General features: G+C 38.4%; 1 protein-coding gene across 1 annotated transcript in view; it reads left to right on the plus strand.

The window, feature by feature from the left end:
* ABCB5 (ATP binding cassette subfamily B member 5) overlaps positions 1-20,190 on the plus strand; it is a 138,311-nt gene extending 118,121 nt beyond the window's left edge. The window contains 5 exon segments of the mRNA XM_060156150.1: positions 7,437-7,593; positions 10,561-10,758; positions 12,576-12,782; positions 18,186-18,332; positions 19,993-20,190. Coding sequence (XP_060012133.1) covers positions 7,437-7,593; positions 10,561-10,758; positions 12,576-12,782; positions 18,186-18,332; positions 19,993-20,190 — 907 coding nt within the window.
* Positions 20,191-20,488: the final 298 nt, after the last annotated feature.

Genomic DNA, 20,488 nt, shown 5'->3' on the forward strand with positions numbered 1-20,488 from the left:
AATTCCTTACTCTGACCTGAAAGCTCTACACATTTGGGCCTCTGTCTTCCTTTCTAACCTCATCTACCATTGTCTTTTTTTGTGATCTGCACATCAGACCCCTACTTGCATTTCTGTCCCTGGAACTCTCAGTGTTTTTGCACTTGCTCTTTCCTCTGTCTGGAATAATCATTCAGTTCTTTACTGGGCTGCCTCTTTCTCACCATCCAAGCCTCTGCTCCCAAGTCCACTCCTCAGAGGGACTTTTGCTGATGGCTCAAAGTAGTCCTCTTAGCCCTTCTCCTCATCACTCTCTATCCCATTACCATGGTTTAGTTTGTGTATAGCACTTACCACTATGTGAAATTATCTTTTTTGTTTCCAGATTTATTGAGTGCATAGACTGTAAGCTCAGTCAGAGCAGAGCTTAGCCTGTTTTGGTCACTGATGTTTCCCTAGAGCCAAAAACAAGAGCTTGGAACATCATAGGCATGCAATAAATATTCACTGAATAAAAGACTGAACCAAAAATAAAGGGAGAGACTTGGAGTGGTGCATAATTAAGCAGTCCAGTCATTCCTGGAAATGTATTCCCAGATTCAACTTTTCCACATCACTCCTGTTTTTTACAGATTCTTCTCTTTTTCTTCCCTTCTACATCCAAGTGCTTTGGCATAAGGACTGGATGTAAGTCAAAGACAGCCATTTATAGAAAAGTAGAATGTTTGTAGCTGGGAGTCTACTTCTCCATACTGAGATTTGTTTAGATTAAAACTAAGCAAAGAATTTTCTTAGTTAAAGAATGATACAACTTCAAAATCATGCAATCACTATCATGCCTGCAAATGACATCAGGCAGGACATTTCTTGAATGGGGCCTCTCAAGGCTGCCAACAATTCTGTTTCATATGATAATCACTATAACACCAAACTTGATTGAGTCCTTACTTAGTATTAAGGATTTGTAATACATTTTCTGCTTAATCTTCTCCACTACCCTGTGAAATACTATGATTCCCATTGTACAGATGGGGAAAATTAACACTCAAGGAAGTTACCTAACTTGCCCAAAGTCAGTTAATCAGCAAGTGGCAGAGCACAGATTCAAGTTCATGACTCAAGATGCTAGGGGCTTTGCTTAGTTGACATTTATTTTTATTAATTATGATTACTAATTCTGTGACAAACTTTCATAGAACCTTTCTATAAAATTATTGTTTTTTTAAAAATTCTTGTATAGTTTTCCAAACATTTAAATATCCAGAGCTGGGCTGATTCTTACCATAAATGGAACAAGTAACTTGCTTAATATTAGTTTATGACCCTAAAATATAGAAGAATCAAAAGGCCCCCATACAAAAATTCCTCCTCCTGCTGGACTACCATATATCCTGAATTTTTTTTCATTAAGTTCATTGAAAAGGGTCATTTCTGGAGACGTAAGAATTTTAGCTGTCAGAACATATGTAGGACTGTTAACATGAGAGCAACGATTAATGAACAGTAATCACACTGGTATTTCCTAGTGCCCTGAGGGAAGGAAGAAACAAGGAGCTATCTGAGCTTGGACCACGAGTATCATTTTTGATTTGAGTTTCATTCAACCAGACTACAAACAAAGTAAGGATACCCATACTTTTATAGTATGGACAAAGAAGAGAGGCTCTGGGAAATATGGGTATGGGGCTGTGCAAAATGTGAACAGATGAGATTTGTCTTCAATAGCAAAATCTTCAGTTTTCTTAGAGACCCAAAGTGGTCCCCAGCTACCATAAACATATCACAAGTGTCCCTTTAGACACACTAAACTACACCTGGCCTAAAGGACTCTGTGCCTTCCAGAATCTAAGGACAGAGACAGCTTTCTATATAATCAGCTAATTGAATGGAAGATTTTACAAAGAAAACTCTCTCCTACTAGAACCCTCCTTACATGAAAAGAACTTTGTGCCATTCTCTAAATCAATGGTTTCCCAACTCATCAATCGAGGAGCTGGTTAAACATGCAGATACCTGGAGCTCACCCTACAGATCTAACCCAGAGATCTGTAGATCTGGTGTAGGGCCAGGAAACTACGTTTTACCAAACATCCCAGACTGTTCTGAGGCACAGGACCTGAAGATCACTCTTTAAGAAATATGAGCATAGGGACTGAATTCCAGGCTGCTCTCCACAGCTACTTGAAACCTCAGGGTTTTCTTTTGGCCATTACCAGAAACTTTTCTAGAATTATATAAGAACTGGGGAAGTCATATTTTAGTTTATTGTATAAAATAAAGATGCTTTATTCACTGTATAAAATGTGAATGTATTTTCATGATTTATAGCTACCAGGATGGATAAGCTGTCTCTCTTTCAGAAATGACAGTGTGCCTTATAGAAGGAGATGCACAACGGGAGTTTTAACAGCAGAATCCCTTGATGTGCTCATAAAGTTACGTTATCAGCAAAGCTACTTAACCAAAACCTTAGCTTTTTCTTCTAAAAAAATAGGCAACATACATTTCTTATGGTAGAAACTGTCTCCATCCATCTCTATTATTGTAGAAGTTTCTCTGAAATGAGCATTTTTTAAAAGGTGGTGACATTTTCCCTCTGCTGCCTTGCAGCCAATGCATAGGCATTCAGAAAATCTCTTTCTTACGTTCTCATACACATACGTGTAGTAAAAATCTCCCCTTCTGCTTCTGTTAGCCGTAGCAACACTTTGGATTTACTTCAGTCTAAATGTACAGACTTTGAGAAATACAACATAAATTTATTTTCTCCCATCTGAATTTTAGTGCCTTTAGGTTAGTTTCTAGCTAACTTGCCTTTTGCAGTATAGTCCAGAAACCATTAGTGTTCCAGCAGAGGTTTCTGTTATTCTCCATACTCCCACGTCAGAACTTTCCTCTCTCTGTTTCTTCCTTCTTTGCTACGCATATTAGCAGGAAGCTAAGTAGAGCAGATGGGTAAGAAAGAATCAAGTCATGACAGCCTTCAGTACAGTAATTATAAAAGCCACAGCTTTGAAAACTGCCTGATAAGCAGAGAGCCAAGCAGCTTATGTGTTGTGGCCTAGTCCTCCAAAAATCCAAATGCAGTTCTTGACAGGAAATCATATTGAACTTTGAATATTTAATGTGGTTATTGGCCAAAAGAACAATAGGTGGGTTTTCAGTGAATATTAATAGTAGGTTAACAGCTTGGAATAAAAAGGGATAGAAAGCAAGCTAGGTCTCCACCATCATCTTTGCTCTGGTAGGCCAGGCAGCCATGGAACTGTGTTAACATAATTAGGAAAACAACCTTAGTTAGCCAAAACAAGGAAAACAGGAAAGTCTTCTTTGTGTTCGTTGCCATGGCAGCCACCCAGCTTCTGCCAGGCTCCTCCCCAGAGATTATGCAGAGGTTAGGAGGAAAAGATAAGGAGACCAGATAGAGGGATCAACCATTGAAGGGATCTAAAGGAGACAAATCAAGGGGGATTTGCTATCTAGGGTCCTCTGAAGATTCTAAAATGGGAAACAAGTGGTAACAAACCCCAACATGCAGGGAGAGACAGTTCAGGTCAGCTTTCCGCTAGAAGGAGCACTGTGTAAGGGAAAACAGTTAACAAGGAGGTTCAAGTTCCAGTCCTACAGTTTCATAGCTATGTGATTCTGGGCAAATTACTTATTTCTCTGAGATAAAGAATCTCCTTATTTATTAAAAAGTGATGTGTGTGCCTTACTCCTAGGTGATCAAATGGTAACATGTATACAAAAACATTCTGTAAAACCCAAAGTACCAAATAAATATAAGTTGTATATTTTCTCTCTCCCTTCTGTTGAGAAAGGGATTTATGGTGAAAAGAAAAGGATCTTTGTACTGTTATATGGATGTTAGGGGAAAAGAGTATGAGTATGGGAATAATTGTAATAGCCACCCCTGTGAGGAAAGATACTCTATCTTCCAATCAAAAAAAAGAAACTTACTGAGTGGGGACTTCAGAAGTTGTGGTGTGACCTGCTATGCTAATCTACATCCATAGAAATGTGAGAACTTACTTTCCAACAGAAAGTGTCCCATTAACTTTCAGTTCTATGAGAGGAATAACAATAACTTAAACACTTAATGAGCACTATACTAAACACTTCATATTATTAATGTATTTAATTCTCACAACAACCCCATAAGATGTAGATGGTCTTGTTATCTCCAATTGTCAGTAAGGAAGCAGAAGCACAAAGAACATGCACAGGGTCACAGAACTAGCAAATAAATGATGGAGTTTGGATGTAGTCCCAGTGATCTGGCTTCAGAGTCCAGTCTCTGAACTGCCCAGTATATTTCCTCTTAGAATAAGTCACCAAAGGTATACAAGCTGGATATGGGAGCAGAGTTAAGGGGAGACAAATAGACCTGAACCAGTAACTATGCTGGGTATTTCTATTTGGATCAATTGTATTAAAATTAGGATTATTCATTTCTATGCTTTTTTACGTTGTTCCCAGCCAAAAGATCCTTTAAAAGTTCTAATTCGGGCTTCTCTGGTGGCGTGGTGGTTAAGAATCCGCCTGCCAATGCAGGAGACACGGGTTCGAGCCCTGGTCCGGGAAGATCCCACATGCCGCGGAGGAACTAAGCCCGTGTACCGCAACTACTGAGCCTGTGCTCTAGAGCCTGCGAGCCACGACTAATGAAGCCCACACGCCTAGAGCCCATGCTCCGCAACAAGAGAAGCCACAGCAATGAGAAGACCGCATACCACAATGAAGAGTAGTAGCCCCTGCTCGCTGCAACTAGAGAAAGCCCACGCGCAGCAGTGAAGACCCAATGCAGCCAAAAATAAATAAATAAAATAAATACATTTATTTAAAAAAAATTCTAATTCTATTTCAGCAGCAATGATGGGCAAGGGGATTTCCCCACTGCTTGAAAATGCTTGGAAGGATCATTGTAGCAATGGTGCAGTGACAACGGCCCCATGAACCCATGAAGAATCCATAAAACTAGGAAAGAAGAAGCCTAGCACGTGAAAACCCTCTCCAGACCTCTTCCTGCTCAATATTCTCTTTCCTCAACCCCAGCCAACCTGGAGGTTTTTGCTATAAATTCAGTAAAGCAGTATAAACTCAGTGTAAATCCATATAAGGATAAACTATAGATAAGATTTCTTCTTCCATGGACAATTTAAATTAAGAAAGTTGTAGAAGTTAAATTTTAGGTTTTTGAATTCCTGCTTTACATATTTATGGTTCAAGAATTGTTTCAACGTGAAAATCATTTCTGAACGGTGGAATGTTTCTTGTAATCTTATTTGGGCATGAAGGGGCTATATAAGCATTTATGATAGGTTAATACTTTGACAAATGTGTTATTAGTGACTTTAAAACATTCATCATTATAGCAAATCATTCCTCTTTGTATATCCCAAATGGGTGAAATTCCCAAGACCAACATTGTCATGGGAAGTCGGCCTGAACATTTCTCTGGAGTAAGCTCTTGGCTCAGATGCCTCCAGGAGGTTGGACCAATTTGAAGGATCTGGTTTAACTCTCTCATGGAGTTAGAGCACTGGTTATTGTGCAATAAATACTTTCTAAGTGGAAGTGAAATATAACTTAGTTCACTCTAGCTAATTGGGCCAGACTAGGTTAGGACAGATTCTATAGCAGACCAGCTTTGGCCTCTTTATAAAGAACCCACCTGGGGAAAAAGTATAAAGGAGATTGATGTCCCTGACTCAACCCCCAGATAGTCCCATCACCACAAAGTTAGGTTCCTCAATGTAATCCTCATCAACGTCAACCCCCATCCCACTTAGCCTCCCCTCAACATATACACAATAAAGACAGCATCAGGGCTTTTAGCTGGTACTCTCCCTTCTCTACTAAAACTTTTCTTCTTGCTCTATTGTGCATCCTTTGGATCATTTACCTCTCACAGAAACAAGTTCTCCCTTCTACCCTTCTCAGTAAATTTCATTTTATGGGAGACCTAACAAAGACATCAGCCTTTGTACATTTAGGCCAAATGATTAAATTGACTTTTAATGACACAAATTTTACGACAGGTAGATATTTTGGCACATCTCAAATCAGAGGAAAATGGTATTTTCTTAGTTGTTCTGAGAAGCCTCCATCCCTGTGGGACTAGAATCCAGGTCTCCTGACTCATAATCCAATTCTCTTCCCATCTTACCTGCTGACTCTTGGATCAGACTGAGGCTGGAGTCTGATTCAGCCTGGTTTTTTTTCCTTGCATTAAAAAAAAAAAAACCTCTGATATGTAACCTAAATTCAATAACCACTTCTGATATTTATAGCTGAGTATTAAGTATTTTGAATGGCATTTTGAGCTCTAAATAATTTTACTAAATATTAGTACTAAAACTGCCTTGACATCACAGAACTAGTGGCTACAAAATTTTAGCGTCTCACATCCCAGTAAACTGGTTTTATATTTTATACTGTGTTTGACATTTGTAAAGACAACAAGATTCAAGATCTGAGGTCTGTGTCACTGAAGAGATTGCATCAAAATCCAGCGCTTAGTAGGTCCCATCTCTGAAGAAATTCACAAGGAGACCAGTGTGTTTACCTTGCTGTGATCCAGCAGAGCAAACAAACAACTGGGTTCTGTGATGTCTTTTTACTGCCTAATGTTTAAATATTGCCAGTGAAACGGAATTATACCTTTAGTTCTGCCACTGAGATGCATTATTTTTCATTCTAGTAATATGTTTTCATGGCTAAAATGAAAGGAAATGAGAGGAAAATATTTAACCATGGCCACATGATATGCCACATTTCTGTGAACAATCTGTGTGCTTCCAAACATCATTTGCACACTTAGCATTTTATAATTAACATATTTTAAGACTGAGATCATAATCTATAGCAGACCAAAGATCAGAGCTCTTCTTCCAGCCTGGCTAAGGTACATTTTAGTCAGATATTGTTTTGAGGACCTTAACAAAGTACAATCTCCATGCTTTGCTCTCTTTAAATCATGTAGCACTTCAGACAGATAACCAATCATCTGACATCAGTTATCTGTTCTAACTACATTATATGCAAAAAAAGAAAAAAAACATTCATATCTACTGTGTAAATTCAGATCTCACTACTGGTGACACATTCTTCCTATTGTTAGTTGAATTCTCTGTTAAATCTCCAAGCAAATGAGCCTTATATCAAGGAGGCTAAGAAGTTTTATATTCATTAGTTAGAGCCTTTGAGCTATCTTTCTAATTGGAAAAGAAATTTTTAAGATTACCTGAGCTCCAAAGGTTATTTTGGTGTACAAGGCAAGGGATGATCACTATGTGGTAGAAAATTACAAAAGAGATATCATTGTTAGGCCTTCAGCATTGATGGTATTGTCTGGGCCAAAAGATTATATTCCAGTGCCTGATTTTTCCTTCGCTTTTACAGCTCTTGTTTGAAAACAGACCTAATTGAGATTCAAATGCTTTATATTTTGATAGAGTTTTTACTGCAATTGCATATGGAGCTATGGCCATTGGAGAAACACTTGTTTTGGCACCTGAATATTCGAGAGCCAAATCTGGGGCTGCACATCTGTTTGCTTTGTTGGAAAAGAAACCAACTATAGACAGCTATAGTCAAGAATGGAAAAAACCCGTAAGCACAACTCTGATTTTAAATGTCCACTTATTATTAATTGTCTATATGCATGCTCTCTAAATAGAGACTTAAATGAAGGCATTATCTGATAACTGCAAAAGAGAGTGCTATAAAGAATTAAAAGCTTGTATAAATAATTGTTACGGCTACAAAGGGAGAAAGGGGGTCTTAATCAAATTTTCACCTCTGTTACTAAAATGTACAGACTTTATATTTAAAAATATGTGCTTCTAGTTTATTTATTTGCCTGATGCCGTGAGAATATTCTGGAACAAATGATTGATTTATATATTTCATTTTACTTAGACTGCAAAAGTTTTAGTCTGGGATAAAGATTTGCATTAGGATTTATTCATTTTTTGCCTCTGGTAACATATGCAAAGTAAATAGTGCCCTGCAACTTCAGATGCCATTTTTCATGGGAAATATATCTGCAAACAAAAGAGAGAAAAAGGGAACTATATTTATTAAATTATTAAATATTAAAACACATGCACATATTTAGTCACAAACTCTAAAAGACTGTGAATATTAAAAGGGAAGCAATAGGAAGATTGTATAATTTCAAAATAAGCCTCTCAGTAGTAGTCTTATACATTAAACATATATTCAATTTTTCTAGACATTTTAAATTTAAAAGAATAGCTATTAGGTATATACTTAAAAGAAAATTTTCATTTAAAAGTATTTCCCTCTAGAATTTTAACAGTAGATTTATATGTACGATAGCTTAAAATAGTACATTATCACTAGAACTTCATAATTATTAAAAGGAATCCTGGTTGTTAGAAACAAAAAGATCATGAAATTCTCAAAATAGAATATTCTAAGATACATTATTGTCAAAATAAGATTTTATACTTGTCTTTTGGAAAGTAAAGTATGTAGGAAACTTTTTTAATCTTAGAATTTAGATATTTAATAATATTACTACTCATTTCTTTCTAAACATTACAATAGAGGGATTGAGCATCTCATTGATAAATGTCCTCATAGAACTGTATACAAGACATAGAATGTGGAAATGTTCCTTATAAAGACTACAAAATTGTTATTTAATCTTTATTTTATTTAATATATGAATACTTATAAATATCAGTCCCTATGCTTTAAAAAAGTTAAAGTCTGATAAAACAAAATTGGCAAATATTGATAGTTATTGAAGCTGGGAGATAGGCATATAGCAGTCTGTTACATATTATTCTCTCTACTTTTATAGAAGTTTGAAATATTCCATAACAAAATGTTTAAAATAGTAGGAATAAATTTTTAAACGTATTAAGTCTAGAAATTTAGAACATCTCTCTATGCCTTTCCAAAAGGCACCAGAGCATACACAGAAATAATTGCACTCTCATTATTCTGCAGTATCCTGAGGTTATTTTAAAAACTTTTTTTTCACAAATAATATTCATGTGTTGTAGTGGGCAAAACAAAAAGCATTGAATAAGCTTAAAATAAGCTACTACTATAACTTAATATTTTGGCATATATCCTTCCAGGATATATTTTTTCTAATTCTAGACCTCTTAACCATATGTTAACATTTCTTTCCTTTGACAACAGAATAATTTCATTGTCAAACAGTTTTTGGTACTCCTCCCCTCCACCTACCCCCGCCTCCTACCTATATACTGGGCTTGGAATATGCTGAGCATGACTATTAAACCTGACTACTTAAAATGCAGTTGATTGAGGGCAAACATGAAGTTCAAAAGAAGCTAAAATCTTATGAACCAAATATATAAATGGAAAGTTAATCATCATTTACTGATCATTCTGGAAAGTCTTTTATAAACATCCCTGGTGTACATAAGTATTGGTTTACAAATTACCAACCACTAAAGAGAAAGAAGCATAGAGAGAAAGATAAACTTTTAGGCAAGTGTCACTGCCAAAAAATGATCAATTAACATAAATCTGAATTCAAAATATAATGTATATTAACTGTAAAACATGGTCCAACCTACAAAAATAACATTTATAGGGGCTTCCCTGGTGGCGCAGTGGTTGAGAGTCCGCCTGCCGATGCAGGGGGCACGGGTTCATGCCCCGGTCCGGGAAGATCCCACATGCCGCAGAGTGGCTAGGCCTGTGAGCCATGGCCGCTGAGCCTGCACGTCCGGAGCCTGTGCCTCGCAACGGGAGAGGCCACAACAGTGAGAGGCCCGCGTACCGCAAAAAAAAACAAAAAGAAAAACATTTATATGTACAGTTGATGAGGACCCCAGCTATGCTGAATTAAGCAATAAATGTCTATAAAGCACAAACTAATTTTTAAAAAATGTATTTATTTAGAGCAGCTGGTCAAACAGCTAATTTACAGATTGCACTGTGACTGGGTACTGAAGCCAAAGGAAACTAGTGATTTTAGGAACTTGGTGAAGTCCCGTAGTGAAGACAAGAACTACAGATATAAAAATCTCAACAGAAGTGACAGAAACAAATATGCAGTCAGCAACTCTATAGAAAGGAATACGATGTTTAAAATTAAAATGGTTGGACTTCCCTGGTGGCGCAGTGGTTAAGAATCCTCCTGCCAATGCAGGAGACACGGGTTCGAGCCCTGGTCCGGGAAGATCCCAGATGCCGCGGAGCAACTAAGCCCGTGCGCAGCAACTACTGAGCCTCTGCTCTAGACCCCCTCGAGCCACAACTACTGAGTCCATGTACCACAACTACTGAAGCCCGCTCACTCTAGGGCCCGCAACAAGAAACGCCACCACAATGAGAAGCCTGCACACCGCAACTAAGAGCAGCCCCACCTCGCCGCAACTAGAGAAAGCCCGTGCGCAGCAACAAAGACCCAATGCAGCCAAAAATAAATAAATTTATTTAAAAAATAATAAAATTAAAATGGTTGTGGAAACATGCACAATTTTCAGAAAGCACTCAGCCAATGTGCTATAATTTGTTACAGCCTTTCTAAGTCATCCTCTAAACACTGCCAACTTTCTTTCACAGGACACATGTGAAGGGAATATAGAGTTCCGAAAAGTCTCTTTCTTCTATCCATGCCGCCCAGATGTTCTAATCCTTCACAGTTTATCCCTCAGCATTGAGAAAGGGAAGACTGTAGCATTTGTTGGGAGCAGTGGCTGTGGGAAAAGCACTTCTGTCCAACTTCTACAGAGATTTTATGACCCAGTGAAAGGACAAGTGGTAAGACTGAATTCAAATACAACTTATCTGGGGGTTAGTGGGGCTATTCTTAAACATTCCCTTGGGCTCAAGCATCCTCGCTGATTTGGGGAGGGCAAACAGTGCAGTAGTTAAAAAAAAAAAAAACACTCTATGCCTTAACTAAGAGGATAAGCAAACCAATAAAAGAAATGATGGATAGGACTTTGAGGCTAAGATCAAAGCTCCAAAGATTCTTCAACCATTATAGAGCAGAAATTTTGATCTTATAAGCCATGGAATTCTCTTAGAATACAGGTGTTGGAAGATGGGTGTAATATCAACATCTGGGCTCTTTTGTCACTCTGTTCTGCCTCCCTGGTTCAGGCTTCCGACTATTCACTCTGGCCGTCTCCACCTCCCAACTCTCAAAACCTTAGACATGATTAGAGCTTCTTTGAATCAGCTCCGTTAAGTTCTGCATCCTGATCTCAAAAAAATGCAACCTCTCCCTCCTTTGAACTCCAAGGACTGTTTTTCTCACCTGGCACTTTTCTTACTTTAACTTGTATTCAGATTTTCAATTATTCTCTCCCCACAACCACCACCAAATTACACACACACAAAGACAATTTCCTGTTCTGCCTTCTCCTACCGCCACAAAAAACCATAAGTCCATAAAAGTCAAAAATTGTCATGTTAGTCATCCTTCTGCTGCAATTTACAGTCTTTTCCCCATCACAGAGTCTCAAAGACTCTTTGAAAAATGGAACAGTCCAAAATGGCTGCCTTGTTACAAGAGAAAACAATGAGTTAACAATGAGTATGAAAATCAGGCGACATTCACCTATTTGCACATAGCATAGCACGCTCCCTCCTTTAAACTTTCCAATGAGTTCCCACCGCAGTTACAATAAACCAGAGTCCATACCATCAAATCAAGGTCGTTCATGATCTGGCCCCTGCCTCTCTCTCCAAAGTCCTCTCCTATCCCTCCTAGCTCGTTATGCACTGTGTGTCAGTCTCACTGGCTTCTTTATGTCCTTTAAACACACTGTGGACCTTTGTTCTTGCTATTCCCCTGCTTCGAATGTTCTTCCTCTAACTTCTTTGCCAATGTCGTCTCATCATTCATGTCTCATTCTAAATGCTACTTCCTTAGATAGAATATAATGCATCCCGTCGCCCCCTTCCCAAATCCTTACCACACCCTTAGTCACCCTCTATCCCATTATCTTGTCTTCATGACACTTTCTTTTTCTGATGTTATTGAGTTGTTTGTGTGCTTATTGCCTGCCTCTCTCCACCAGAATATAAGCTACAGGAGGGTAAGAGCTTTGTCTTGTTTATTACTGTTTCCCCAGTGTCTGAAGAGTCCCCATCACATAATAGGTATGCTCATCAAATGTCACTTGAATTTTGTTATACGTCCATGTGAATAAACATGGCTTTGTACAAAATGACTTATTTCTGCATGTGGACTACTGTATCATTCTGCACCTACTCTCTCACCAGGCTTTAATAAAGTGGGGTCCTGTTGCAGTGGAGGTTGGTATTTTTTCATCTGACTTCAGTACAGAGCACCAGACGTTTATCCTAGACTCTGAGCAGGTCTCTAGAATATATAGCCATTCCTAGAAATGTCAAGTAAGTTTAGGAGTCGGTACTTTAGTCAGTTACATGCTGTCTGCTTCTATACAACATATGATTTATGAACCTTCCTTGGGTAACATTATACTATGAAACAGCTTGAATTCCTAACCTTCTTGTTATGATTTGTATATGTTTGAATACAGTGAACCGTAACATGATACAGTTGTTGGATCTTCACATACCATTTTCCGTTCTGCTTTTGGCAGCTCTTTGATGGTGTGGATGCAAAGGAATTGAACGTACAGTGGCTCCGTTCCCAAATAGCAATCGTTTCTCAAGAGCCTGTGCTATTCAACTGTAGCGTTGCTGAGAACATTGCCTATGGTGATAACAGCCGTGTCGTGCCATTGAATGAGATAAAAGAAGTAGCAAATGCAGCGAATATCCACTCTTTTATTGAGAGTCTCCCTGAGGTAAGAAAATGTCTGAAATCTTGAACTACAAAGCTGTCAAGTAAGCCCAAGTATTTTATTGGGCCTAAGTGGTTATTTTTATGTGCTCCATGGATTATACAATTTAGTTATTGCTAGCATCTAATGTAAAGTTAGATATAAAAAGCAAAATTTGAGATTTTTGTGTGACTATTTTTTCCAAGACCAAACTGTATTGATATTCATGGAATTCATTTTCATATTTTGATTCTACACCTTCTATTCATCTATACTCTGCCATGTCTACATCACCATCATCCCCCTCTGGACAACCTTAGTAGCCTCTTAATCTATTTTCCTGCTTCCAATCTTGCCCCTTTCTAATTCTTCCTCACAGCAACTGGAAGGATCTTTTAAAAACATAAAGTAAATCATACCCCTCCCTGCTTAAAACCTCCTAATGGCATCCCTTTGCACGAAGAATGAAGTCAAAACTCCTTATGTGGCTGGCAAGGCCTTCGATGATCTGGCCCTGCTTGCCTCTCCAGCGCCTTGCACATCATGTGCTCCCTCTGCTCCAGCAACACTGGCTTCTTTCTGTCTCATCAGTTGGCCAAGTTCTTCCCTACCACAGGACATTTACATTTGCCATTTCTTCAGCTGGGGCCTCCCTTCCTCTGGCTCTTTGAAGAGGCAGCTCCTTAACTTTCAAGATCTTTCAGATGTCACTCTTGCAGAGACCTTCCTTGGCCACCTTATTTGAAAGAGTCCCCACCAGCCCTTACAGCCTATCACATAGTCTTCAGGGCACTCATCGCAGTCTAAAATTACCCTGGTGCTTATTGACTTGTTTAGGGCCTCCTTTTCCCACTCAAATGTTAAGTAAATGCCTGCCATCTTTGTGACTTCTCTGTATTGGCTGTGACGGCTGACACAAAATCTCAGAAAAGTTAAAAATCTTGGCTAACTGTAGAGAAGCCTTTAGCATAGCAAGCATTGATACAAATCCAGAAGTAGTGCATAGAGACACTGTAACTGCAGCTTAAAATTCTTGCAATATCTGTTTAAACCTACATATACACATAGATAAAATAAAAATATAGATACCTACTTTGGATTGGAAACAACTTTTATAATGTGATTTTCTAGCTCACTTTAAAAGGAAATGCCAAAGTTTAGTAAGCATTATATCAAACAACTAATCTAGTGCCCTGTTCTTTGGGGGAGGATACTGGTCACCATACTTTCTTTTATACTACTAGATCTTCCCTCACCATCTCCTGTCCACACTAATTGATGCCTCTAACTATAAATGGGCCTTTAATACAATTTCCCTAACTCCAGTAAGGTTCTTCATTACTACCTATAATAGAAGGAGTAACATTTTTATCAATATTGTGACCCTATGTCTTTCCCTTTTTTTACTAAGGCATTCATTGCGTTATTGAGTCAGGGTCAGATTATTATCCACATACTCCTGATAGGTTTTTTTCTTTAATTTATACATGGTAAAATGCTATCCATTTTATATTTGTACCATTTGACTTTTGTCCTTAAATTGCTTATTATCTTTCATTCTTTTCGTTGTACTATTTCTCAGATTTACCCAAAACTACATACTGCAGAGATTCAGTGTCCTTTTTACAATAAACTTAGAGAATCAAGATGATGTTATTTCCAAAAGAAAGAATAGCTTGTTTCTCAGTGTTTTTAACTTTAGTTTACCTTCATATCACTGTTACCCCTAAAATATATACAACCATAGAGAAATCTGGTGCCAAAATATCATTCTGGAATAGGACAGTGGAACTACTAGTCTAGCGGCAATGAAAATGACCATTTGGAGTGAAGAGAAGATAGGGAATTTGGGAGATCACTTAGGAGCTATTTCCAGGGTTAAGTTATGAAGGCCTGAATTAATAATTATAAAGTGAAGTAAAACAAGGAAAAGGATGTAAAAGATGTCATAAAAGTGGATTGTCAGGACTTACCTTAAGGTTGTCTGTAGAAAGTGAGCAAGAAAGTACATAATACACTGGGCAGCTTTCTGGAATAAAAACACAGAGCATATGGTGAGAGTACAGAAGAAGGAATGACAAAGTCTTTTTTTTTTTTTTTAACCATGCAAAAAAACCTTTATTAACATTTTGAACAGGTTCAGCTATTACTAAAACTGGTAACTTCTAATCTTAAATTGGGGCAAATGGCTAGAGTGCAGAGTGATGCCATCATTGGGCATTATGAATGCAAGACTGAATAATTAACAGCCACCCCTCAGACGGAGGACCAGGTGCAGGGTCGACTCTTTCTGGATGCTGTAATCAGAAGGAGTGCGGCCATCTTCTAGCTGTTTGCCTGCAAAGATGAGCCTCTGCTGATCAGGGGGGATGCCTTCTTTATCCTCGATCTTGGCCTTCATGTTCTCGATGGTGTCACTGGAGCTCAGAGAAAACCACACAGAGGATGTTGCTTTGAACTTGGTTTTGAAGAATGAGTAGTTCACTAGGCAGAGAGGGGACAACACCATTCTTAGGAGGCAGAATAAGCTCATGAAGAAACACATATATGTGAAAGGGTTTTAGGTATTTTGGGGAAAATAAATTTAAAATTCTGAGCATAAAGCATAAACTGGGGAATTGAGAAGAAGAAGCCAAACAAAATATGCACATGGACTAAATGCGAAGGTTCTGATTTACCAGGCTACGTTTGGAAATGGGAAACCGCTAGACATTTTTAGGCAGAGAACTGACATGATCAAATTTTTAAAGAAAATAATTGCATTTGCAGCTCAGCCTTTTGTTTGCTCATTCAAGAGGCTCTGTGGTCTCTGTGGCAATGGCATACACTGCATGAAAGGGGCAAGTCCTGGTACATTACAACAGTCTAGATGAGAGAAATTCAGGTCCGCATTTTCTTTCCCCCAGTTCCAATTTCCAAAAGTTCTTAAACTCCATGCCCACCTCTCCCCTCCACACACAAAGACCATGTGTTTGATGTCAATTTGTTGGGTGGCCAAAATGATGTGAGGCTTTATGAAATCTTTATTAGTCCTACTTAGAATGAATTGTCAAATATTTCTACAGAAATATTCATATATTTGATTACTGGTTGCTACCCAGCCCTTTCTGGGGGTGTTAAATAATATATATCACATATTAAATATAAATAATATATAGTATGTACAATTTACAGTATATTTTCTTCTAAAGTAAAAAAAAAATAGACTTCTTAAACAAATATAGCCCTGTGGGTTTCAGATAAAGGATTATGGACCTATCTGGCAGATCAAGGCAGGAGGGTGAATAGCAGAGCATCAACTCAGAGCATGCTAAGGGTAACACATCTATGGTATGTGCCATGGAGATAACCTGCAGGCATTTGGAAATATCAGCCTGGAAGACGAGTTGGCATAACACTGACTTGGTCTTGAGGATCCTCGGAGAAACACAGCAGGTGTAGATGTCCCCTAGCGGCCGCAATTTCACAGGGTGGCAGCGCTCAGTCAAGCCACATGATGTCTCCCGCTGGAACCACACTGAAACTCCGTTCCAGGGCCTGCAGGGATCTCCAGAATGCAGTTGGTTTAGGACTAGACTCTTTCTGATGTTCCCTCCAGGATCCAACTGGTATTTAGACCCAGGTTCACATTGAACAGCCATTGCCCCTTCAGTGTCTCATAAAACAGGTGATTTCAGGGCACTCACTATCCCAGTGTTTGCCAGAAAATTTAGCTTTTCAGTTTAAACAGGAAGGAATGAAATCCGATAGTTCTTCTTTAAAAACAAACAAAAACCTTCAGTTTAAGTGTCTGAAAATGTTTTGGGGTTGCTATTGAGACAACGTGTATAGTCACATTTATAATCTGTTCTGCTTAATGATGGGCAAAAACATCTGAACTGTATTTTCAACCAATTCATTCTTGAGACTTACATCTCCCTGCAAGCCAGAGAAGGCCAAGAGATGCAAAGTGATTTCCAAGCTAGTATTGTATCTTCTTCAGCTATAATAGAGGAATCCACATACAATTTAAGCTGGACTGGCAGAAAGAGCTACAAGCCCATTATCATTCCCACCCAATCCTCTCTCAATTTTTGGCTTAAGATTGAATTCTCTAATGAGATGGGAACTTTGCAGTGTGTGGAAATGAACTACAGAGTTTTACCTGATTATCTGTTGCCCTATGATTCCAATTTTAATAAAATGCATTTTAGGAGGAAGAGACCCAGCGTGCTAGCAGTCCCAGATAAAAATCACAGAGGAGCTAGCTAAAGTCTGTTTTCTTTGTAGAGCATTCACTTCAGAAAGGATGCTTTTACTGGGCGTTAGTAATTCAGATACCCATTGTTTGATATAAAGTAAGCAACTGAGCATTTTAAGTTGAAAAATGAACTTTGACATGAAGCAGACACATTTGTTATAAAGTTATATCATAGGCTCTCTGGAAACCCACTCTGCTGGAAAGGCACCTCCTAAAGGCAGCCAGATATGGAGGGAAAGCAATTGAATCAGGCTTCTCCAGGGCACTAAGATAAATAGCACATCAGTCATGTGCTGCATCTTCTCTATAATGCTGCTACCTTTAAAGGATCCACCTTTAGAAGGCTGTACACTTGGACTCACTTTCCCAGTGGAGCTCATCCATCCACACATCCTTGTCGGGGTACCAATGGCATGTATTTCTCAGACAACTGGCAAGGGCTACTAGAAAGCAGTGTGAAACCTTGGAGGGAAGCAGAGTTAACAGGACAACCTAGAAAGCAAGTGGGAGCCTGCTTGCTGATCCATTGTGATTTAGGATGGCTTCAGGATAAGTGAAAAACTTCCTTTACCCTTCCATGGAGGGTAATACTGAAAAAGGGGTCATTAGTATGTAGGAGAGTGTAGAAACATTGTGAAGTGCTAAATGTCACTATCATGGCCTGAAAAGGTGAATGGACTGTCTCAAGATGTCAGCCTAACTTACTGCTAGGATGATACCTGGACCTCTGAGAAGGGCATCATGGCATCTGGAGAGATGTGCCCATAGAGGGTTGGTGAAAGTCAAAGTTACAGAACCCAATGATTTCCTTTAAAATGATAGGAAATCATTTTGATCTGAAAACAGAAGACAATTTAACTTAATGGGGAAAGATTTGTGCTTACTGGGAACTTTTTTTCCCTAATAATTTTTTTTCATATGCTTTAATTTGAACAATTCCTTTGTAGAAGCACAATGGCAAAGGTCTACTGTTTGTGATCAGATTAGATATGTAAATGAGATGGTAGTGTTTACTGCTGGCTTAGCATTTATTAGCAACAAAGCCCAAGAATAGATTTTAGTACTTGTTGGGACACAAATTTTAGAGAGTAGCAAAATTTGAAATATTTAGATGGCTCTCGCCCACAGTTGCCATGTTAATTTAAATAACCAAGCCTTGCTTTCTTAATTACACGTTCCTGTAATAGAAATACAACACACAAGTTGGACTGAAAGGAACACAGCTTTCTGGTGGCCAGAAACAAAGACTAGCTATTGCAAGGGCTCTTCTCCGAAAACCAAAAATTTTATTGTTGGATGAGGCCACTTCAGCCCTTGATAATGAGAGTGAAAAGGTAACAGCCTCTTCTTTCATCTCAGGATGTAATATGAAGTATGAGAGTGGAGTATTGTGGAAGAAATGAAGCTCAGTTTGGGGAAGAAAGGCCTGGAGAGAATTGTAGTCATAGGGTCACCAGTTGTAATTAAAGTTTTGGCCTTTATAAAAAGGTTAGAGGCTGGTGGGGAGGTGGGAGAGAGTTGGGACACAGGGCATCTCATGTTTTAGAAAGGTTTTCTCATTTGAATTGGTCTCATTATCAAAAGGGACCCAATTCTTGAAATGTTTCTCCACTCAAGGAAAAAGCCCAATGAAAATTACTTTCCTGTTTTATTATTATTTTAATGATACCAAACAAAATAATAAGGCAATCTACATATATAAAAGAGTGATCTACCCTGCAATGTTGGAGCCTGCTACTCTACCTTCTATAGACTATTAGCTCTGTTTGAGAAGGAAACAAGGGGGCGAACAGACATGTAACAATAAACCTACACTGCAAGGTGCTTCAGATGTTTAATTTTACTATGTCCTTGTCCCCTAATAGTTCTTGCATATAGCATGTTCTTATTTGTTAAATGAATGTTGGTTGAATGAATTATAATCTTTCATATTTATCAAGTGCTTATTATATACTACTATCTCAATCCTCACAACAACTTGATGAATTAGCTTATTTTATGCTCATTTTACAGATCAGCACACTAAGGCTTAGAAAAGTTAAGAAACTTCCCTAAATTTTAATAGATGGTGTCTGACCTAAGATCCCATGTGATTAATCACCACACAATTGCTATTTGTAGATGATTATCATTCTTTATTTCCAAGGAAACAGTGTGTTATGAAAGAAAAAAATGGGACTTTTGGAACCAGACATATTTGGGCTGTAATCCTGGATTCATCAGTTACTAGCAGTGTGGCCTAGGTCCAGGGACCTGGACTTTTCAAATCTTGGTTTACTCATCAGGGAAATGAAAATAATCCTCACAGAGTTACTGAAAGAATTTAAATGAAATATCCATCATTGGAATATTTTATATACTCAGCAAATATTGGTTTTCACCCTCCACTTTCATTTCTTTTTTGTCGTTGTTTGTTTTTTGGCCGTGCTTCATGGCATGCAGGATCTTAGTTCCCCAACCAGGGACTGAACCCATGCCCCCTGCAGTGGAAGTGCAGAGTCCTAACCACTGGACCACCAGGGAATTCCCTCATTTCTTCTTATATAGCATTATAACCTCATTGTAGCTGAGATGCTGTTTTAGCCAGGACAGTTTTACAACTAAATATTAAAAAAAAAGAAAAAAACCCCAACACAAACAAATAAAAAAATAAAACTGTGAGAAGAAACGAAGTAAGTAAATTAGACAATTCCACTTGGGTATGGAAATACTACTTTCCGGCTTTGACTTTGGAACCACTTACTTACACACAAATAACCACCTAATTTTTATTCATTGTCATGAAAGCTCTTCAAATTAAAAGTATTACTTAATGTGTCTATAATTACTTTTTCTAGATTTCTATTGAGTAGGGTATTTCACAAAGTAGGGTAGTTTCCTTGGAGATAAGCAAATACACAATGAATGTTATTAGATTACCTTAATTAATTTGACTTGCGCAAGTTTATTAGCATTTAACCCAAGGTAGCAATCACAGGTCCTTCTCTCTTCCAGGTGGTTCAGCATGCCCTTGATAAGGCCAGTAAGGGGAGGACATGCCTAGTTGTGGCTCACAGACTCTCCATGATACAGAATGCAGATCTGATAGTGGTTCTGCACAGTGGAAAAATAAAGGAACAAGGAACTCATCAAGAGCTCCTGAGAAATCGAGACATACATTTTAAATTAGTAAATGCACAGTCAGTGCAGTGATGCTGTTGGAGTTAACCCATGTTTTGATCTTTGTGTAATGCAAAGAATAATTAGTAGGAATTAGGAATTACTTAATAATTATTTGGCATGCTTTGATCTCCTTTACTGCATGTATCAATAGAATCATGCTATTCAAGTACAGACAGGTTCTGTTTACACACCATCTTCCCTTCAGATTTTTTTTTTTTTTTTTTTTTTTTGCGGTACGCGGGCCTCTCAATGTTGTGGCCTCTCCCGCTGCGGAGCACAGTCTCCGGACGCGCAGGCCCCGCGGCCATGGCTCACGGACCCAGCCATT

Source organism: Lagenorhynchus albirostris, chromosome 8 (assembly GCF_949774975.1).
Source record: "Lagenorhynchus albirostris chromosome 8, mLagAlb1.1, whole genome shotgun sequence".
NCBI classification, from domain to species: Eukaryota; Metazoa; Chordata; class Mammalia; order Artiodactyla; family Delphinidae; genus Lagenorhynchus; species Lagenorhynchus albirostris.